Source organism: Physeter macrocephalus, chromosome 16 (assembly GCF_002837175.3).
Source record: "Physeter macrocephalus isolate SW-GA chromosome 16, ASM283717v5, whole genome shotgun sequence".
Classification (NCBI taxonomy): domain Eukaryota; kingdom Metazoa; phylum Chordata; class Mammalia; order Artiodactyla; family Physeteridae; genus Physeter; species Physeter macrocephalus.
Window position 1 is genome coordinate 54879676 of NC_041229.1, and position 17228 is coordinate 54896903.

The 17228-nt window shown below is 42.5% G+C and overlaps 2 protein-coding genes across 2 annotated transcripts; one reads left to right on the top strand and one right to left on the bottom strand.

Annotated features, from left to right (window-relative positions):
- The first annotated feature begins 3958 nt into the window (after window positions 1-3958).
- Window positions 3959-11407, top strand: NDUFC2 (NADH:ubiquinone oxidoreductase subunit C2). The gene is made up of 3 exons (XM_007107236.3): window positions 3959-4274; window positions 9227-9370; window positions 11226-11407. Exons 1-3 carry the CDS (start codon window positions 4106-4108, stop codon window positions 11273-11275), a joined length of 363 nt encoding a protein of 120 aa, XP_007107298.1. The 5' UTR covers window positions 3959-4105; the 3' UTR covers window positions 11276-11407.
- A 371-nt stretch (window positions 11408-11778) lies between these two features.
- Window positions 11779-16304, bottom strand: THRSP (thyroid hormone responsive). The gene is given in 2 exon segments (XM_007107237.2): window positions 11779-12996; window positions 15551-16304. A coding segment is annotated over 1 exon segment (564 nt). The 5' UTR covers window positions 16237-16304; the 3' UTR covers window positions 11779-12996; window positions 15551-15672.
- Between the last annotated feature and the right edge of the window lie 924 nt (window positions 16305-17228).

The following is a 17228-nucleotide window of genomic DNA, read 5'->3' on the forward strand; positions in this document are numbered from 1 at the left end:
CTACTATATGTCAGGTACTATGCTAGGCATTATCTCTTTTTTTTTTTTTTTTTTTTGGTGGTATGCGGGCCTTCCTCTGTTGTGGCCTCTCCTGTTGCGGAGCACAGGCTCCAGACGCGCAGGCTCAGCGGCCATGGCTCACGGGCCCAGCCGCTCCGCGGCATGTGGGGTCCTCCCAGACCGGGGCGCGAACCCGGTTCCCCTGCATCGGCAGGCGGACGCGCAACCACTGCGCCACCAGGGAAGCCCATAGGCATTATCTCTTTTAACCCTTCCTAAAACTTTGAGAAACAAATTCAGTATTGCTTCAAAAAAAAATTCAGTGAATTTCTATTGAGTGTCATGCACTGTGCTAGGTGATGGAGATCAAAAGGTGAACAAGAAAGACATATTCCTGCACTCAAGAATTTATATTCTAGTGGCTAGAGAGTTGTAAGAGCCAGGAAGATGGCTCCTAAAAGAAAACATAGGTGGAAAGCTTTAGGACATTAGATTTGGTAGTGATTTTCTTGGCTATGACACCAAAAGCATAGGCAACAAAAGCGAAAATAGACAATTGGGACTATACCACAAAGGAAACAATCAACAAAATGAAAAGGCAACCTATGGAATGAAAGAAAATATTTGCAAATCATATATTTGATAAGGGATTAATATCTGGAATATATAAGGAACTTCTACAACAAAAAGAACCAAATAACCCAATTTAAAAATGGGCAAAAGGGGCTTCCCTGGTGGTGCAGTGGTTGAGAGTCCGCCTGCCGATGCAAGGGACACGGGTTCGTGCCCTGGTCTGGGAAGATCCCACATGCCGCGGGGCGGCTAGGCCCGTGAGCCATGGCCGCTGAGCCTGCGCGACCGGAGCCTGTGCTCCGCAACGGGAGAGGCCACAGCAGTGAGAGGCCCGCGTACCGCAAAAAAAAAAAAAAAAAAAAAAACACTCACATTTGTAGAATGACAACTATCAAAAGAACGGAAAATAAGAAGTGTTGGCAAGGATGTGGAGAAAGTAGAACCCGTAAGCACTCTGGAAATGTGAAATGGTGCAGCCATTATGGAAAACAGTATAGAGGTTCCCCCCAAAATCAAAAATATAATTACCATATGAACCATCAATCCCACTTCTGGGTATATATCCAAAAGAATTCAAAGCAGGATCTTGAAGAGATATTTGCACCCCTGTGTTCATTGTAGCATTATTTCACAATAGCTAAGAGGTGAAAGCAACCCAAGTGAACATCAACAGATGGATGGATAGATAAAATGTAGTGTATACATTTTGCAATGGAATATTATGCAGCCTTAAAAAGGAAGGAAATCCTAGGAATTCCCTGGTGGTCCAGTAGTTAGAACTTGGTGCTTTCACTGCTGGGGCCCAGGTTCAATCCCTGGTTGGGGAACTAAGATCCTGCAACCATGCGGTTCAGCCAAAAAAAAAGGGAAATCCTGTCACATGCAACAACGTGGATAAACTTCAAGGACATTATGCTAAGTGAAATAAGCCAGTCACAAAAGAACAGAGATTGTATAATTCCACTCATATGAATCTTAAGTAGTCAAAATCATAGAAACAGAAAGTAGAAGGGTCATTACCAAGGGCTGGGGGTAGGAGGGAAAGGGAATTAGTGTTCAATGGGTAGAGAATTTCAGTTTTGCAAGATGAAAAATTTCTAGAGATCTGTTGTACAACAATATGAGTATACAATACTTAACACTACTGAACTATACACTTAAAAATTATTAAGAGAATAAATTTGGTGTTATGTTTTTATCATAATTTAGAAAGTTAAAATTTTAATTTATCAAAAAAATTATTTCATAAAGTATATCATAAATCTAAAGGTATGTAAAATGCATATGTAAGATTAGAAATATAAAATGTATATCCATGTACCCTCCACACAGCCTAAAAATAGAATATTATTAATACCTTAGAGGCCTTCTCTGAGGCCTTCCTTCCCCAGAGGTAACTATACTGAATATTTGTGTTAATCCTTCTCGTACTTTTCTTTATAGTTTTATCACTAATATGGGGTATCTCTAAATAACATATATTTGCCTAATATTGAACTTTATATATGGAATCATTTATCCTTTTGTAACTTATCTCTTTTTCTCTGATCTCTTATTCTTTTTTTAACATGAACCTCTTTTTTGAGATTCATCATACTGGATATTCCTTTGAATGAAAACACCACAATTTATCTTCTATTCTGTTCTTAATGGACATTTAAGATGTTACAGGTTTGGGGCTCTTACAGATGGGTATTACTGCTGTGAATATTCTTGCACGTCTCTTAGTCCTGGTACAGATGTCCAAAAGCTTCTCTTGACCCTAGATTCTGGAGTATAGATTTAAGTAAATGAAAAAGAAATTGAACACAACCTAAGTATCTCTCAAAAGGGTAATGGATGAAAAAAATGTGACATTTATATAATGGAATATCATACAGAAATCAAAAGGAATGAACCTGATCTTTCTGTATCATCATGGATGGATCTCAAAAACGTTATATGGAATGATGAAAGTGAGAGAAAACAGGAACAATGAATCATACTATTTAGGTAAAAAAAAAAATTTGAAGCACACAAAACAATACTAAATATATGTAAAAATATAAAAAGTGGACTGGAAGTGTGCACAGTAAACTTGTGATCATGTTTGTCTCTGAGGAAGATGGGAAAGGAGTCTTTACAGTGTTTTATTTCCTTTTAAAATAATTATGACAAAATATTAAAAATTGTTAATTCTGGATGACAGAATAAGCATATTTGTTATACTGTTCTTTGTATTTTTTTTGTTTGTTTTAAGTTCCTTGAGAGAGAGAGATTGGACCCAGAAGAACGTGGGGAGAATGTGTAAGCATCATTGAAATATTTGTGTTTGCCTAACAGCTCATCTAGTACTCAAAATTAACATAATCCTAAGGTAGGTTTCTGATGGTTTTCATTCTTTTGCTATAATTTTAAAAGGAACACTGTGGTTAAAAAAAAAAGACTGTGCATATGTCATACTAGTATTTACATAAGACAGATTCTCAGACATGTAGTTACTGGGTCAAAGAGTGTGAACCTCTGAAACATTTGCTGCCTTCCAGGAAACTGTTCCAATATACGTTCCTTTGGAAGATCCTAACTTGAAATGTTACGGATCTGGGATTGCTTTTTGTAGGCATAAAAGCCTCATCCTTTATTAACTGAAACTTAATTATTCCACTTTGGAGATCAATACCTGATGCATATAGCTTCGCATTAACATCTAGTTTAATCAGCATTCCTCTAGATAAAATGTTGAAGACATTTTAGCTCCTTATCAGGAAGGGCTGTCTAAACAGAGCTGTTCGAAGATCGGAGCTCCTCAGTCCTGGAGGCAGGTGAGAAGAGACTGGACAATTACTTGGCAGAATGTTATAGATTCTTTTTTTTCATTCCTCAAAACTTCAGGAAACACCTCGTCCCTCAGCCACATGCAAGGACCTGAAGACCCAGGCTGAATTTCGAGAGTTTAGCTAAATGATCCAGTCCTGGGATTCTCCGAATTCTTTATGCCTGGCTGGACCTTAATTTTAGGCTTTGTGGAGGGTGTGCCTGTGCGAATGAACGACAGGAAACGCAGGAAATGAAAACTCGCTTTTATTTTATTTCAATTAATTACGTTTCTTAAAACTATCCATCAAGCCCATTTGTGGGTTTTGGATACAAAGATAAATTCTTGCTGAAAGCACGTTCTGGGGCGGGAAAAGGAGAGGCAATTGTGGGTGGGGGAGGTTAGACGAAAAAAATCAATGTCTCCTAGTCTTCTCGCAGTATGGCTCGTTTCCCGTACTCCTCGACCCCCGCTACCAAGCCCCAACATCCCTTCCGTGGAGTTAGCACCGGCCGGCAAGCGAGCAACCCCGGACACTTAGTAGCCCGGAACCTCGCGTGCGCGTTTCCGGCAGCAGCGTGCAAGGGGAAGTGTTTGGGCGCCGCACCGTGTCGCGCCATACCCTTCAGCCCCGCGCTCGGAGGTGAAAGCTCGTGGCGTGGTCCCCGGCCGTGGTCTTGGTGATTTTCTTTGTAGTTGGAGGTCAGAGGCCAGGCCTCAAGTGAGAACGGCCTCACCATGATGAGCGGCCGGCCGGGCCGAGTGCCCTTACAGTTCCTGCCGAATGAGGCCCGGAGCCTGCCGCCGCCCAAGCTAACCGACCCGCGGCTCGTCTACATCGGCTTCTTGGGTTACTGCTCTGGCCTGATTGATAACGCGATCCGGCGGCGGCCGGTGGTGTCGGCCGGTGAGGGCTGCGCGGGCGGGATGGGCTGGGAGGAGAGGGGGCCGTAGGGCTGAGGGCCGGCTCTGCCTTAGGCTGCCTGAGGTGCCTCCGCTTTTCCGGGCCTTTTCGCATTAACAGGCCCCGCCTCGCCTCCCTCAGGTATCCGCGCCCCGTGAGCTTCTCAGAATCGGGCCGGCCAGAGTGTCATTTCAGGAAACTGAGATGCAGTGCAACCCACGACCTCGCAGTGAGTCTGTGAAGGACCCCGGACTGAACTGCCTGCTCCCCTCTCAGTTCGCGCTGTGGGGTGTGCAAAAATGAGCGATCAGTCGATGCAATGCACTACTAACACTGCGTGTATTATAGCATTTAGTCTTCAGACACCTTGGGTGGTGAGGTGGGGGAGAGGTATTATCCATAATGGGGAAACAGCCTTAGATTAAAGCAGCTTGCCCAAGGTCATAAGTAGCACAGTCTGTTTTTAAACTTCAGAGTTTAAAAAGAGTGCTGTTCAGAACCAGCACTTCTCAGATTTAATGTGCATACTAATAACTTGGGAATCTTGTTAAAATGCAGATGCTGGTTCATTAGATCTGGAGGGAGGCCTGATGGTCCCAATCTCCCAGACACTGCTGGTCTGGGGACTTCACATTGAGTAGGAGGCTCTAAACCACTGGGCTGTATTTCCTAGTAGATCAGTGTTCACCTGTCTGAGACCAGCAGTGATAGTAAGTGACACAGTTAACTGTGCTAAAGTCTATGGATTTCCAAAGGGAAGAGAGGGAAACTTTGTAAAAGGTGTGTTTGAATTTAGCTTTGATATGTCAGATGGATACTTGGAGAGAGCCTTCCAGGCCCGTGGGAGGCTAGTGGGAGTGAATGGGGGCAAGAGCACCTGAATGGGGGGCAGTTGATTATGAGTGAGTGCAGAGTAGGGCGATAAGGCAACAAAGATTTAGGTGGATGGTGGCAATTTATTCTCTAGGCAGACGGGAACCTTACATGCTTTTGAAAGCTATCAGAGGAAGTTCAGTGATTGGACCTCTGTTTTAAAAGGTCAACTTTGTTAGAAACTGATTGGAGCCAAGGAGCCCAGCTAGAAAGAAGGCTAATACAACGGTTCAGGCAAGAAGGAATCACTTCACTTGTGCCTCTTTTGCCTTCTTCCAGCTAGCTGTATGTATGCCTGGAGGTCGACTCCCAACCCAGCAAATTTTGGCATTTCTAGTGCTCAAATAGACTTGAGATCCTATCTGCTTTGGACATTACTCCACTCCATAGAAAGGAGTGATCTTTGTCCATTTCTGCCACTAGGAACTATGGAGTGTTCTCCCTTCTTATCACCACTCCACACTTGCCCATGCCTGTCACTTGGTGTAATGGAAGGAGCTCCATTTTGGAATTAAATGGCCTTGCTCTGCTGCTTCCCAGCCATGTCACCTTGGGCAAGTTACTTGGTCAGAGCTCAAGTTTCCTCATCTATAATGTGAGAATAATTCATCTTTGCATATTTTTTTGTGAGAATTAAGTGAGATTCTATAGGCAAATGCCTGGCACACGGAAGGTGCCTAACAGGTTTCCCTTTCCTTAGCTCTTGTTATGCAAACAGTTTACCATATATTTGTTCAACCTTCATTGAGCTCTTTCTCTGTGCCAGGCAGTGTTACACATTGGGTATATGGGGGGAGGAATACTGACCTGCCCTTGAGGAACTCCTAATTGTGTCAGGGAGACAAACAGATCTGGGTCTAGGTGTGACAGACAGGTATTTTGATAAAGGTGGGTGACCAGAGAGTGCTTTGAGAGCATAAAGGAGGTTCAGATAAGAGGGATCCTGTTCCAGAGGAAGAAACGGTTGGCTGAGATTTGAAGTATGTATCACTTAATCTCACCTCATTGTTGTCAAAGAATGTTTTGTGCCTTTTCTGGGAGACAGAAGAGCATAGTAGTTAAGAGCACAAGCTTTTGGATTTGACACCACCTCCTCCCTACTAGCCATTTGATTCTGGAGAAGTTACTTATCTCTGTGAGCTTTAGTTTCCTCATCTATGAAATAGGGATGGTGTCTACCTCTTTGTGTGGCTGTGAGAACTAGGTGAGATAATGGAAGTAAAGCACTTAGCCCAGGCCTAGGGGTCAGAGTTCCTGAGTTCCCTGGGTTTCCCCTTAGTTGCTTTGGAAAATTCAGGTCTTGAGGACGTTATTGAAATAGTTTTCCTCAGCAGCATTTATTGAATGCATACTGTGTTTATCTAGTTCAATATCTGGCATATAGTAATGTTCAATGAGTATTTATTGAACGAATGTGTACATTACAATGAAATATAAAACATTGTCCCAACCATCCAATGATTTACAAACCAGATGGGCATATCTATTAAAGAGATGAATTGTGGTACAACTTTATGCACATAGGAGGAGTGGGGAAGAGAAATATATGGTGGATTTTCCAACTATGGCCATGGAGAGTACCTGGCATTCTGTAGGTAGTTGGAATATTCTATCAATGAAATCAAGTTGTGCAGATCTTTTTCAATTTAGCAGAAAATATTAAATATAATTTTTCTTAAGCTTTTCTCCCATCACCTGTTTTTAAACCCTTGTTTCTGGTTACCACTTACCTGCCCTAAATTTAGAGTTAGTTGGTATTTAAGTGTAATCCACAAAATTAAATGTTTATTGATTTCTAGTTTAATATATCAGTAGTTTATGGCATTCTGCAAAGAGCACCATGGCTTTCAAGTTTAGGTTCACTGAGTAAAGGAAAGAAGGGGAAAATAATTGTGGGAGGGTTGTGTATGTGGTGAAAGGGAGACCACTGCTGAAAGAGAAGAGGCTAGGGAAATGAGGACTTGGGAAGAGGCCAAGCCATGCCTTTAGGGCTAGGACACTGATATCATCTAAATCTTCTGTGAGGGATATGAGTAAGCACAGAGAGTCTGAGTCTTTGTATCTGTGTAGTCCAGTGGCACACGGGAGAACCCAGCACATTTTGGTTTGCTGTATTACAGGTGGCCCATTAGGGGAAGCAGCGGCTGTTTGGGCTAAGGGAGAATGCAGAAGAGTCTGGGCCCTGTCCAGTCCCAGGTCATAATGATACTTTGTATTTTTATTGTTTTACAATTTTTCCAAAACACTATAATAACTATTGTGAAAAAGATAGGTTAGGTATTGTCTTTGTTTTAGAGGTAGTGAATTGATTTGCCCAAGGCCATTCATCCATTTATTATATATTTATTAAGTGCTGTCTGTGTGCTGGTATACAAAGATGAATCAAACATTGACTTTGCCTGGTAGTAGAGAGAGAAATAATTACTATAGCAATTTACATATTAATAGAGATGAGTTCATCCTTTTAACTCCAGGAAAGTTATAGGAAGGTTTCTTAGCAGAAGTGATGTCTGAGTTGAATGTTGAAGGATCAGGAAGTTGCTGGACAGAAAAGTAATCAGTGCACGGTATATAGAAGCATGAAGGAGCCTAGTTTATGTGAGGAATTATAAGTAGTTCAGTATTGCTGGGCACAATGTGCATATCAGGGAGTGTCAGAAGATGAAGGTGGAAGAGGCAGCTCATGAAAGGCCTGGGAGATCATATGCACGAGTTTAGGGTCCTGTTGACCATAATTGAAGAAGGGACTGACAGACTAGTTTGTGTTTTAGTAGAAATTCCTTTAATGACAGGGTAAGAGCTGGGATCAGTGTGGAGTAGAAAATGAGGTGAAACGGAGACCAGTTAGTGTAAATGAGCATAAGTTCTCTGAAGTGAGGAAAGGAAATATTTATAAGGTAGAATTGACAGTGACTGGATGTAGGGGAAGAGGGTAGAAAAAAAAGATAATTACTATGTTTATTACCCAGGACATGGATTCCTGGGTAAATGGTCTTATTCTCTGAATTAAGAAAAAGAGGTATGAATAGGAAGGAACTGAGTTTGTTTAGGGTTATTCAGGTAAACGTATCTGTCAAATATTTGGATATATTTGTTGTTCAGCATGGGTGCCTGAGTTGGACGTTACTTATAGATGATAATAGATAAAACTATAGGAATAAAAAGTTCTCCAAAGGAACATCTACGGGATAAGAAGAGGGCCGGGAATAGAATTCTGAGGCATAGCTAGAAAACCTGCCCTTAGCCTTTTGCAAAAAAATGTTTTTGTATATATAGTTTATACCTTTGCATCTCCCCTTCACATTTTAAATTTTGGCTTTCCTAGATCATGTGATCTGATCCTCTCCAGTCTTATTATAATAGGATGATTTTATTTATTATTTATTTATTTATTTATTTGCTGCTCCGCGTGGCATGCGGGATCTTAGTTCCCCAACCAGGGATCGAACCCATACCCCCTGCAGTGGAAGCGTAGAGTCTTAACCACTGGACCGCCGGAAGTCCCAGTAGGATGATATTTTAGATAGTTTTTGAATAAGTAATACATGCAAAATTACAAAATTTAGAAGGTACAAAAGAGAATTGAGATATATTTGTCGTACAGTGTACTGTTTTAGTAACCACTAGATATGCAAAAATAAATCGGTATATGGAGACAAACCAAATTGCTTTTAGACCATCTGTAGAGGACTTTACCTCTACTCGTCATCTCCTGAACATGTCCTGGAATACAAGCTAGTGTAGGTCTAAAGTTAAGTTATTGAAAAAGAAAACTTTTTTTTCTGTTTCAGTCTGCCAGTCAAGTTTTTGTACTTATCCACCTTTTTCCTTGAAGAAACTTATAAAACCTGAATTTTAAAAATATTGGGTTCTGTTGATAGTTATATTTGTAGACTTAATGTTGCTTTTCATAGTTGCCAGATATCCTTAGGAAGATGTCCCAAAGAATACCCATGTACAAAAGCCTTTTTTTAAAAAGAATGTCGAAAGAAATAAATTATATATCTGAAACATGAAAAATGTGATTTTTAATACACATGACTAATTTTTGCTTTCTTTGGGATTTGTTGTTTCAATTTCAGGTTTGCATCGCCAGCTTCTATATGTTACTTCCTTTATTTTTGTCGGATATTATCTTTTAAAACGTCAAGACTGTATATATGCTCTGAGGGACCATGACATGTTTGCATATGTAAAGTCACATCCAGAGGATTTTCGTGAAAAAGGTATTTCAAGTTAATTGTAGAAAACTTCTTTCTTACTCTGTATCATTTTCCCTGGTTAATCTTATTCATGCCTATGGCTTCAGTACCTTCTGTATTCTGTTGACTTCCACATCTTTGTCTATAGACCAGAATTCTCTTGAATTCATATATCCAGTTTCTGGCTGAGTACCTCTGTGTCCCTCAGACGCAGACAACTCATGTCCCCTCTGCTTGCCCAGACCTCCTGTTCTTCTGTGTCCTGCTTCAGTGATTGGCACTACTGTCCACCTAGGCTCTCCAGCCAGAAGCCTGGGAATCATCTTCAAGTCTGTGTCTTTGACTTCCCATTAGTCATCAAGTCTTACCATTCTAATCCCTAAATAATTCTCAACTCTGAACTCTGAACTCTCCCCTTGCCACTACCCTGGTTCAGGCCCTGGTAATCTCTTGTGTGGGCTCTTGCACTTGCCTCCAGCTTGCCTCTGCCTTTAGTCTTACCGAAAATCACTTCTGTGTGGATAAATATGGATGTGCTTAAAATAGCTATCCATTGCCTTTTGGATAAAATCAAGACTCCCTAGGATGGCTTGTTTTCCCAGGCTGAGCTAATTGCCTGGTAGAAACACTTAACTCATACCTCTTATCCACCCCTTAACACACACAGGCTGTTGTGTCCCTCACTGGACTGTAGCTTCATCTTTGTTTCTCCAGCCTCCAGCACAGAGCCTACACATAGTAGGCACTTAATAAATAATGGCTGGCCTGAACTACATAGAGCTCTGCCTCATCTCCTGCCTCATGAAATGCTGTCCTAAACCTGCCCTATATCACTTTGTACATGCTATACCTCCTCAGTCCTCCTCTTGCCCCATTTCCACTCTGTGCATCTAACAAATTCCTGCTCAAGCTTCATCATCTCAATGAAGCCTTCATCCAGTATAGACAGGAATTTCCTTAGCACACTCTACTTATCTTTGTGCAGCTGTGAATATAATTGTAATACAGCTGTTTTCTTGTTCATATTTTATACAGATACACAATATAGATGTGTGCGTACATGAATGAATGAGTGTAGGAAATTTTTGAAATTTTGAAAATTTTGTAAATATATAGATTTTTAGATTTTCCTATTTATGTAAAAGTATAATATTAAGCATTTAAATTTCTTCAGACTGAATGATGATGTGTAGGGTCCTATTTAGATCTGAAATTGTATTACTCTAACATTTCCCTAGCCTTCAGTCACATATGTGATGTTTATGGTGGATCAGAAAGGCAGCTTTTTTTTGCCAATGAAGAGCTCAAAGACTAGTACAAAGCCATGAATAGTAGATGTATCAGGGATGGGAAATACTCAGGACTGCTGGATGTTAGAGCTGAAAGGAATCTTGGGAATATTGATTTCTAAGAGGGAGACCCAGTGGCAGTTAGTCCTCAGTCCCAGACCTCTGGCTCTTTGCCTCCACATTTCCACTAGCTCCCTCTGGCAGTGAGTGTAGCCTCATGGGCTCATTGTCTCTGAGCAGCACGTTACTGGCAGGTGTGCCAAGAGCCTTCTGCACGGACAGTGCAGGCATGGAGAGCTTGAACGCCTCGGCTCCTGGCCCCTCCCTATTCTTTCCTTCTTTTACCCCTTCAGCTAGGATCTCCCTGGCAGCACTTTGCCCCTCCAGATAACCATCTGGATGTCACCACAGATTCTTCCAAAGTTATTCTTCATCCAGTGGAACAAAATGCCTCAGTGATTGCCAAGCCATGGTTGAGGACTAGAAAATAAGGCAGTTCTTAAAAGAATATTAAGTGTTAATTTTTCTTTAGGAAATATGATTTTTTAAACACAATTTAAAAATCTTCTGTGATCTCTTTCTTTTTATAGATAAGAAAACTTATGGTGAAATTCTTGAAGAATTCCATCCAGTGCGTTGAAGTCTCCAAAATGCTTGCTCCGGTTTCACTGATACCGGTTTTTCTGAATTTTGTGGAACTGTTTCTATGACATCTGAAGTTTATGTTAATGTATACATTAACACCTTGTGATTAAAATGGTCATCATAAGCACTCTGACTCCTTTTTGTCATAAGAAAAATAGTTCATCGGAGAATGGTCAGTTTCCATTTACCTAGTTTTAAGAAGCCATCTGGCAGATTTTAAAATGGGGTTTAGTTCTAGTTCAGAGTTGGCAAACTATAGCCTGTGGGCCAAATCTGGCTCACTGCCAATACAATTTTATTGGACACAGCCAAGCTCATTTGTTTACCTGTTTATGGCTGCTTCCATGCTACTGCAGCAGAGTTGAGTGGTTATGACAGAGACCTAATGGTCTGCAAAGCCTAAAATATTTAATATATGGCCCTTTACAGAAGAGTTTTGCCTGCTCCAGTTCTAATGCAAAATGAAACCAAGCAAGCCAGATTATGGAAGGTTTTGTGAGTCGTGCAGAATAATTTTGACTTGATTCTGTAGGTAGTGGAAAGTCCCTAAAGGATTTTAAATAGGAATAACATGGTCATGTTTGTATTACTGAGCTCTCTGCAACAACATAGAGGGTGGTTGAGAAGGAGGAAACTCAAGACCAGGAGAACAGCTGATACAGCAAAGGGGTCTCAGCTCTTAGATGGATCATCCTGGAGAAAGTGGGCTCAGTGGCTAATTCTGTCTACAGTGGAGCTTGGTGCAATTAGAAGTAAAAAATCCCACCTAACTAGAATGAGGTTGCTCTTTATGGCTTATCAAGTCCAAATGCTTGTCCAAAAAGTTTTTGTTTCCAAGGTCAGATTTTATAATCAGATTAGGTTTTGGAGATTAATAAAAGTGTTTATTTATATGTGATTTCAAATTAGGTGGCAATCTGAATATAAGCAGATGGGCAAATCAGATGGTTCCATCTCTCTTCTCTTGAGTCCTACTTGTTAAAAATGAAATCGCGTCTGAGAAAGTACTTTAGAGGTTAATAAATATATGTACAAATACAAGGTATTATTTTTATTGCTACTGCAATAAATAGTTTATAGTTCAGTAGGTGTAAGAGTGTGAACCACTCACTCAGAGTTTATGACTCTGCTACTTCTTAGTTCTGGAGGCTAAAAAGTAAGGGAGGGCTAGAACAAAGACAAGGTGAGGGTGGGAGAAAAAAAATCCACCTACAATAATAGCTCTCACATGCCAGCTGCTTTTGACTTATTGTCTTGTTTAATTTTCATAACAACTTTATGAGGTAGGTAACACTATCCCCATTTTATAGATGAGGAAATTTAGGCTGCAGTGGGTTAAATAACTTGCCCAAGATCACAGTGAATGACTGACTGCCAAAAGGGAAGGATGTGAACTTCGATTAGTCCGATGCTAAAACTTCTCTTTCTGCTGTAACATGCTGGCCAGGTGACATGTGGTCCCTCGTGAACCACTGGCTACCACCCCAAGCTGGTAAGAGGAGCAAGGAGAGTTGTGAATAGCAACAAGCAACCTAAAGGTGACCCAGTGATGAGTCCACGAATTGGTTCTCAGAGGCAGGTAGGGAAGCATCCCAGACATCCAAGTCGCCTTCACTTCTAGCTGCGAGTCCAGGTCTTTCTGGTCTTATCATCATCAGGCTAGCGAACTGCTCCATGTCCTCATCACAGAGTCTGCCTTCTATCATGTGGAGTAAGCTGTGGAGTGCAGAAATTTTAAAAAAGCAGTATAAATTCACACCATTAAGGTACTGTCACATGCCTATTAAAATAGGGAAAATACTGAAAGCACAGCGGTGCTGCTGTAGGAAAACCCTGGTGGCATTACAGTGCTACAATAAGAATCCGGTTGTCAGTGCTGCAATATCTCACCTAGTTTCATCTCTACATTTTACTAACAGGAAAACTACAGAAAGGTGAACTAAGTTGTCCAGGGCATAGAGAGATCAGTGAAGAGCCAAGACAAGAGGCCAGATACTTTTTAACTTCTGTACAGCTGCCACAAAAAACCAGCTAGGGTGTGTTGAAGCGTTACAATATAGAATTGTCTGCTTTTGTGTTTGAAGTGGTTTGGCTGACCGAGGAGTGGGGTTTCTCACTGCTTTGCCATCCCTAATTCCCACCTCCAGCCCAAGCTGCAGAATTCTAAGGTGCTAAGGAAATCCAGTAGTGTAGAGGAAAGGAATTAGATGTGAGTTAGGCCAGGGCCCATTCACATCTTAGCTCTGCCATTTCCTGAGTAACCTCGGACTCATTTTATCTCTCAGACCTCCAGTTTTTCCATTTGTAAGAGGGGATTATAATTCCATTAGATCATTGATATGCAAGTGATTTTAAACTACAAGACTATTCAAGTGCTAATTGTTTTTACTAATATTGTTATTATTCAGTGAATAAACTGAAACCCAGAGAAGTGATTGAAAACAAGGCCCGACAGCTCATTAGTGATGGAATCAGGACTTGAACCCCGAGCTCTAGACCCAGCCCCATTACATTCAAGAAGAACCTCTGAAAGGCCACCCAGGGAGCCTCAAGGGGAGAGGGAAGCAGGGTTGAAGTTGGCAGTTTGGGTTTGGGTTTGAGGTAGGGGAAGGGAAAATGGCTGAGAAAATAATCCATGTGTATTTCCCATCATTATAGAGTGGCCTCAGGAAAATCATGAAGATAACACAATATAGCAGAGAGTAAATCTGATGGAAAGAACTCCCAGCTCAAAGTTGGGGCCAGTCTTGCTTTTTTTTCCCCCCTACTAATTATGTGACTTTGGGTGAGTCAGTTCATCTCTCTGGATTCAATTTCCTTACAGGTAAAATTAGGATAAAGATTCTGCCCAAATACCTGCATCAGGTGGTTGTGAGATTCCCATGGACATGGGCTTGGACATGGTTTATTACCGATGAAGCCAGTTTGTGGGAGCAGGGCTGACAGGTGGCATAGGATCAAAACTGGCATGTGCCGTGGCCAAATTTCTCCCAATCATTACCCAGGAGTGACCCATCCATGACTGTCCCAGATCCCCTTCCCACCTCCTACCCTGTGCCACCACCTGTTAGTCTAGCTTCCTGCTCATCTATACCTCACAACCCCAGCCCTTCTGTGCTCAGATTCCAACACATACGTATATGTCCTCACAACTGGGCTTCCCAACGGGCATGCCTCCACACTGGCGTCCCCGGAACAGATTTGAGTGCCCACATAGTGGTCCTTTAGCTTTCCATTCGGCTGGCTGCCACTTGGGACGGCCAGAGTACCCCTGCTAGTTGCAGGACTACTGTGAGTAGCCTCACCTATGTACCCCCATGTGCCATATAAATATAATTCTCCATATTTCATAACTTGAAAAAATGTTGGAAGCAGTGCCACACACACATAGAATTCACATTCTACACCTGAGTAAACACATGCCTTGGGTAAGTTTCTTCACTTATAAAATAGAAAAAATAAAACCTATCTTCCGGACTTCCCTGATGGCACAGTGGTTAAGAATCCGCCTTTCAATGCAAGGGACACAGGTTCGAGCCCTGGTCCAGGGAGATCCCACATGCCGCGGAGCAACTAAGCCTGTGCGCCACAACTACTGAGCCCACAAACCACAACTACTAAAGCCCACGCACCTAGAGCCTGTGCTCTGCAACAAGAGAAGCCACCACAGTGGGAAGCCCGTGCACCGCAATGAAGAGTAGCTCCTGCTCACTGCAACTAGAGAAAGCCTGTGCACAGCAATGAAGACCCAACGCAGCCAAAAATTAATTAATTAAAAAAAAAAACTATCTTCCTAGAATTGTTATGAAGATTAAATGAGTTAATCTTCATAACAATTTTTAGGGACTATGCTGGCATTCATTATGTCCTCAAATAGAAGAATTAATTAAAAAAAAAAACTATCTTCCTAGAATTGTTATGAAGATTAAATGAGTTAATCCTATCTCAAGCATTTAGGGACTATGCTGGCATTCATTATGTCCTCAAATAGAAGCTATCATTTATATGTGACATCAGGGCTTCTTATTTTAGAATTCATGGATAGGCCCTGGTAGATGGCATATCCTCTGAAATTGCATGTACAGTTATGTGTCTTTATGACTAGACTCTGGAGAGAGAGTCCTTGGCTTTAATCAGATTCTTAAAGAAGTCGATGGTGAGAGCACACCTGTTCAGTTCGTACAGCTCCAAATATTCACATGCACATAAGGTATGCACTCACCAAGCACTTTTCCTTATGTTTCCATGACAGTTCACCACCATTACTCACCAATTCTGGGTCAGAAGGAGAGTAAGGCAGGCCTGGCCTTGGACCTTCCCAGGTCATGGTCCCAATATCCCAAAGTGAGGGTGGCTTTGTCTGAGAGCCAGGCTCTCCCTCTCGCACTGGGTTCACCACTGCTCTATTTCCTCCCCTGGGATGTCCCTCAGTGGACTCTGACACCCACAAGCATGGCCACCGTTATCTTTCCTAGAGTCCGAGGCCTCTATGGGCTGTCCCATTATCTCCTGGTATTTCCTCGTCACCTCCTCGGCTTTCAGGGTAAGGTGGGTGAGGACATGAGGAAGGCTGGAGAAGTGCAGGTGGAACTAGGCTTCCAGGTCCAGCTGCCCCAAGACCCTCTCCTCCTCGGCCTCCTCTGTCTCTGCAACTTCATTCTCAGCCTCGTCGGCTTTGCCACCTGCCACCTTGGCCTTCTACTCCTCCCAGGGCAGCAGCCCATGTTCCACATCCATGCAGATGGCCTTGAGCATGGTGAAGTAGTTGTAGAGATCGGGAGCCCCTGCCTAGGCCTGGCGCTCATGAACACTCAGCTGCACATCCCACAGAAGGCTGGGGATCATCACCAGCTGTTTCATGTTGCACACCATGGCCGAGTACTGGTCCATGACAGTCAGGAGGCAGTTCCTGCGGTAGCACTTGGTCAGCATCTGCATGGTGGCTTTAGCTTCCATACAGAGGCCGGCAGACTGCCTCAGCACTATTTCCAGGCTGTTATTTTTGTCTGGATGCACAGCAGTTTGACAGGATGCAAGGCCCAGCCGGTGGGTCAACACAGCCCTCTTTTAGGCCAATCCCAGGGCTTGGGTCCCAACATCTGTATCAGGCGATCCATCTGCCCGGGGATAGAACTGCCAGACTTCTGTCAGTCATTTCAGTACTCCGTGACTGCCTCAGCAAGAGCCTGGCTCCTCCTTCATCAGCTCACAGGGTCAGTTAGAGGGCGGCCTTTCCCTTTGGCAACTGGTGCACTTGACCCCAGGGCAGTAATTAATTCTTTCAGGTCACCTGAGACCAAGCTGCCTCTTGGCTGTCTGTGTCCTAATGTGCAGCTCACTTCTTCAGCCTGGGTGTCTCAGCTGTGAAATGAACAAGGGAAGAGGGTCATGTAATGAAATGGCTTAGTGTGGGGCAAAGAGCATTCAAGTGGGAGCCAGAAGCCCACTTCTGCTGCAATTTCCTAGCCATGAGTTGTCATTGTTTGCTTGCTAACAATTATGAGCACGCACTTCACATCAAGTTCTATACTAAGCTCTTTCACCACAACCCTACGATGAATGCTTTAGTATTCCCATTTTACCAGTGAGGAAACTGAGGTGCAAACAGCTAAAGTAACTTGCACATGATGCCCTTAGGGCTGGGATTCCAGCCTGGGACCACCTCTCTCTCACCCAGTCAGGGCTCTACACTGATGTGTGAGGTTGCATAAGTTATACGAGGTAGAGAGAGAAGACAGGAGAAGCAAGAAGAACTACAATTCTTCAGCCTGTGGAAGGAAAACCACATCCACAGAAAGACAGACAAAATGAAAAGGCAGAGGACTTTGTACCAGATGAAGGAACAAGATAAAACCCCAGAAAAACAACTAAATGAAGTGGAGATAGGCAACCTTCCAGAAAAAGAATTCAGAATAATGATAGGGAAGATGATCCAGGACCTCGGAAAA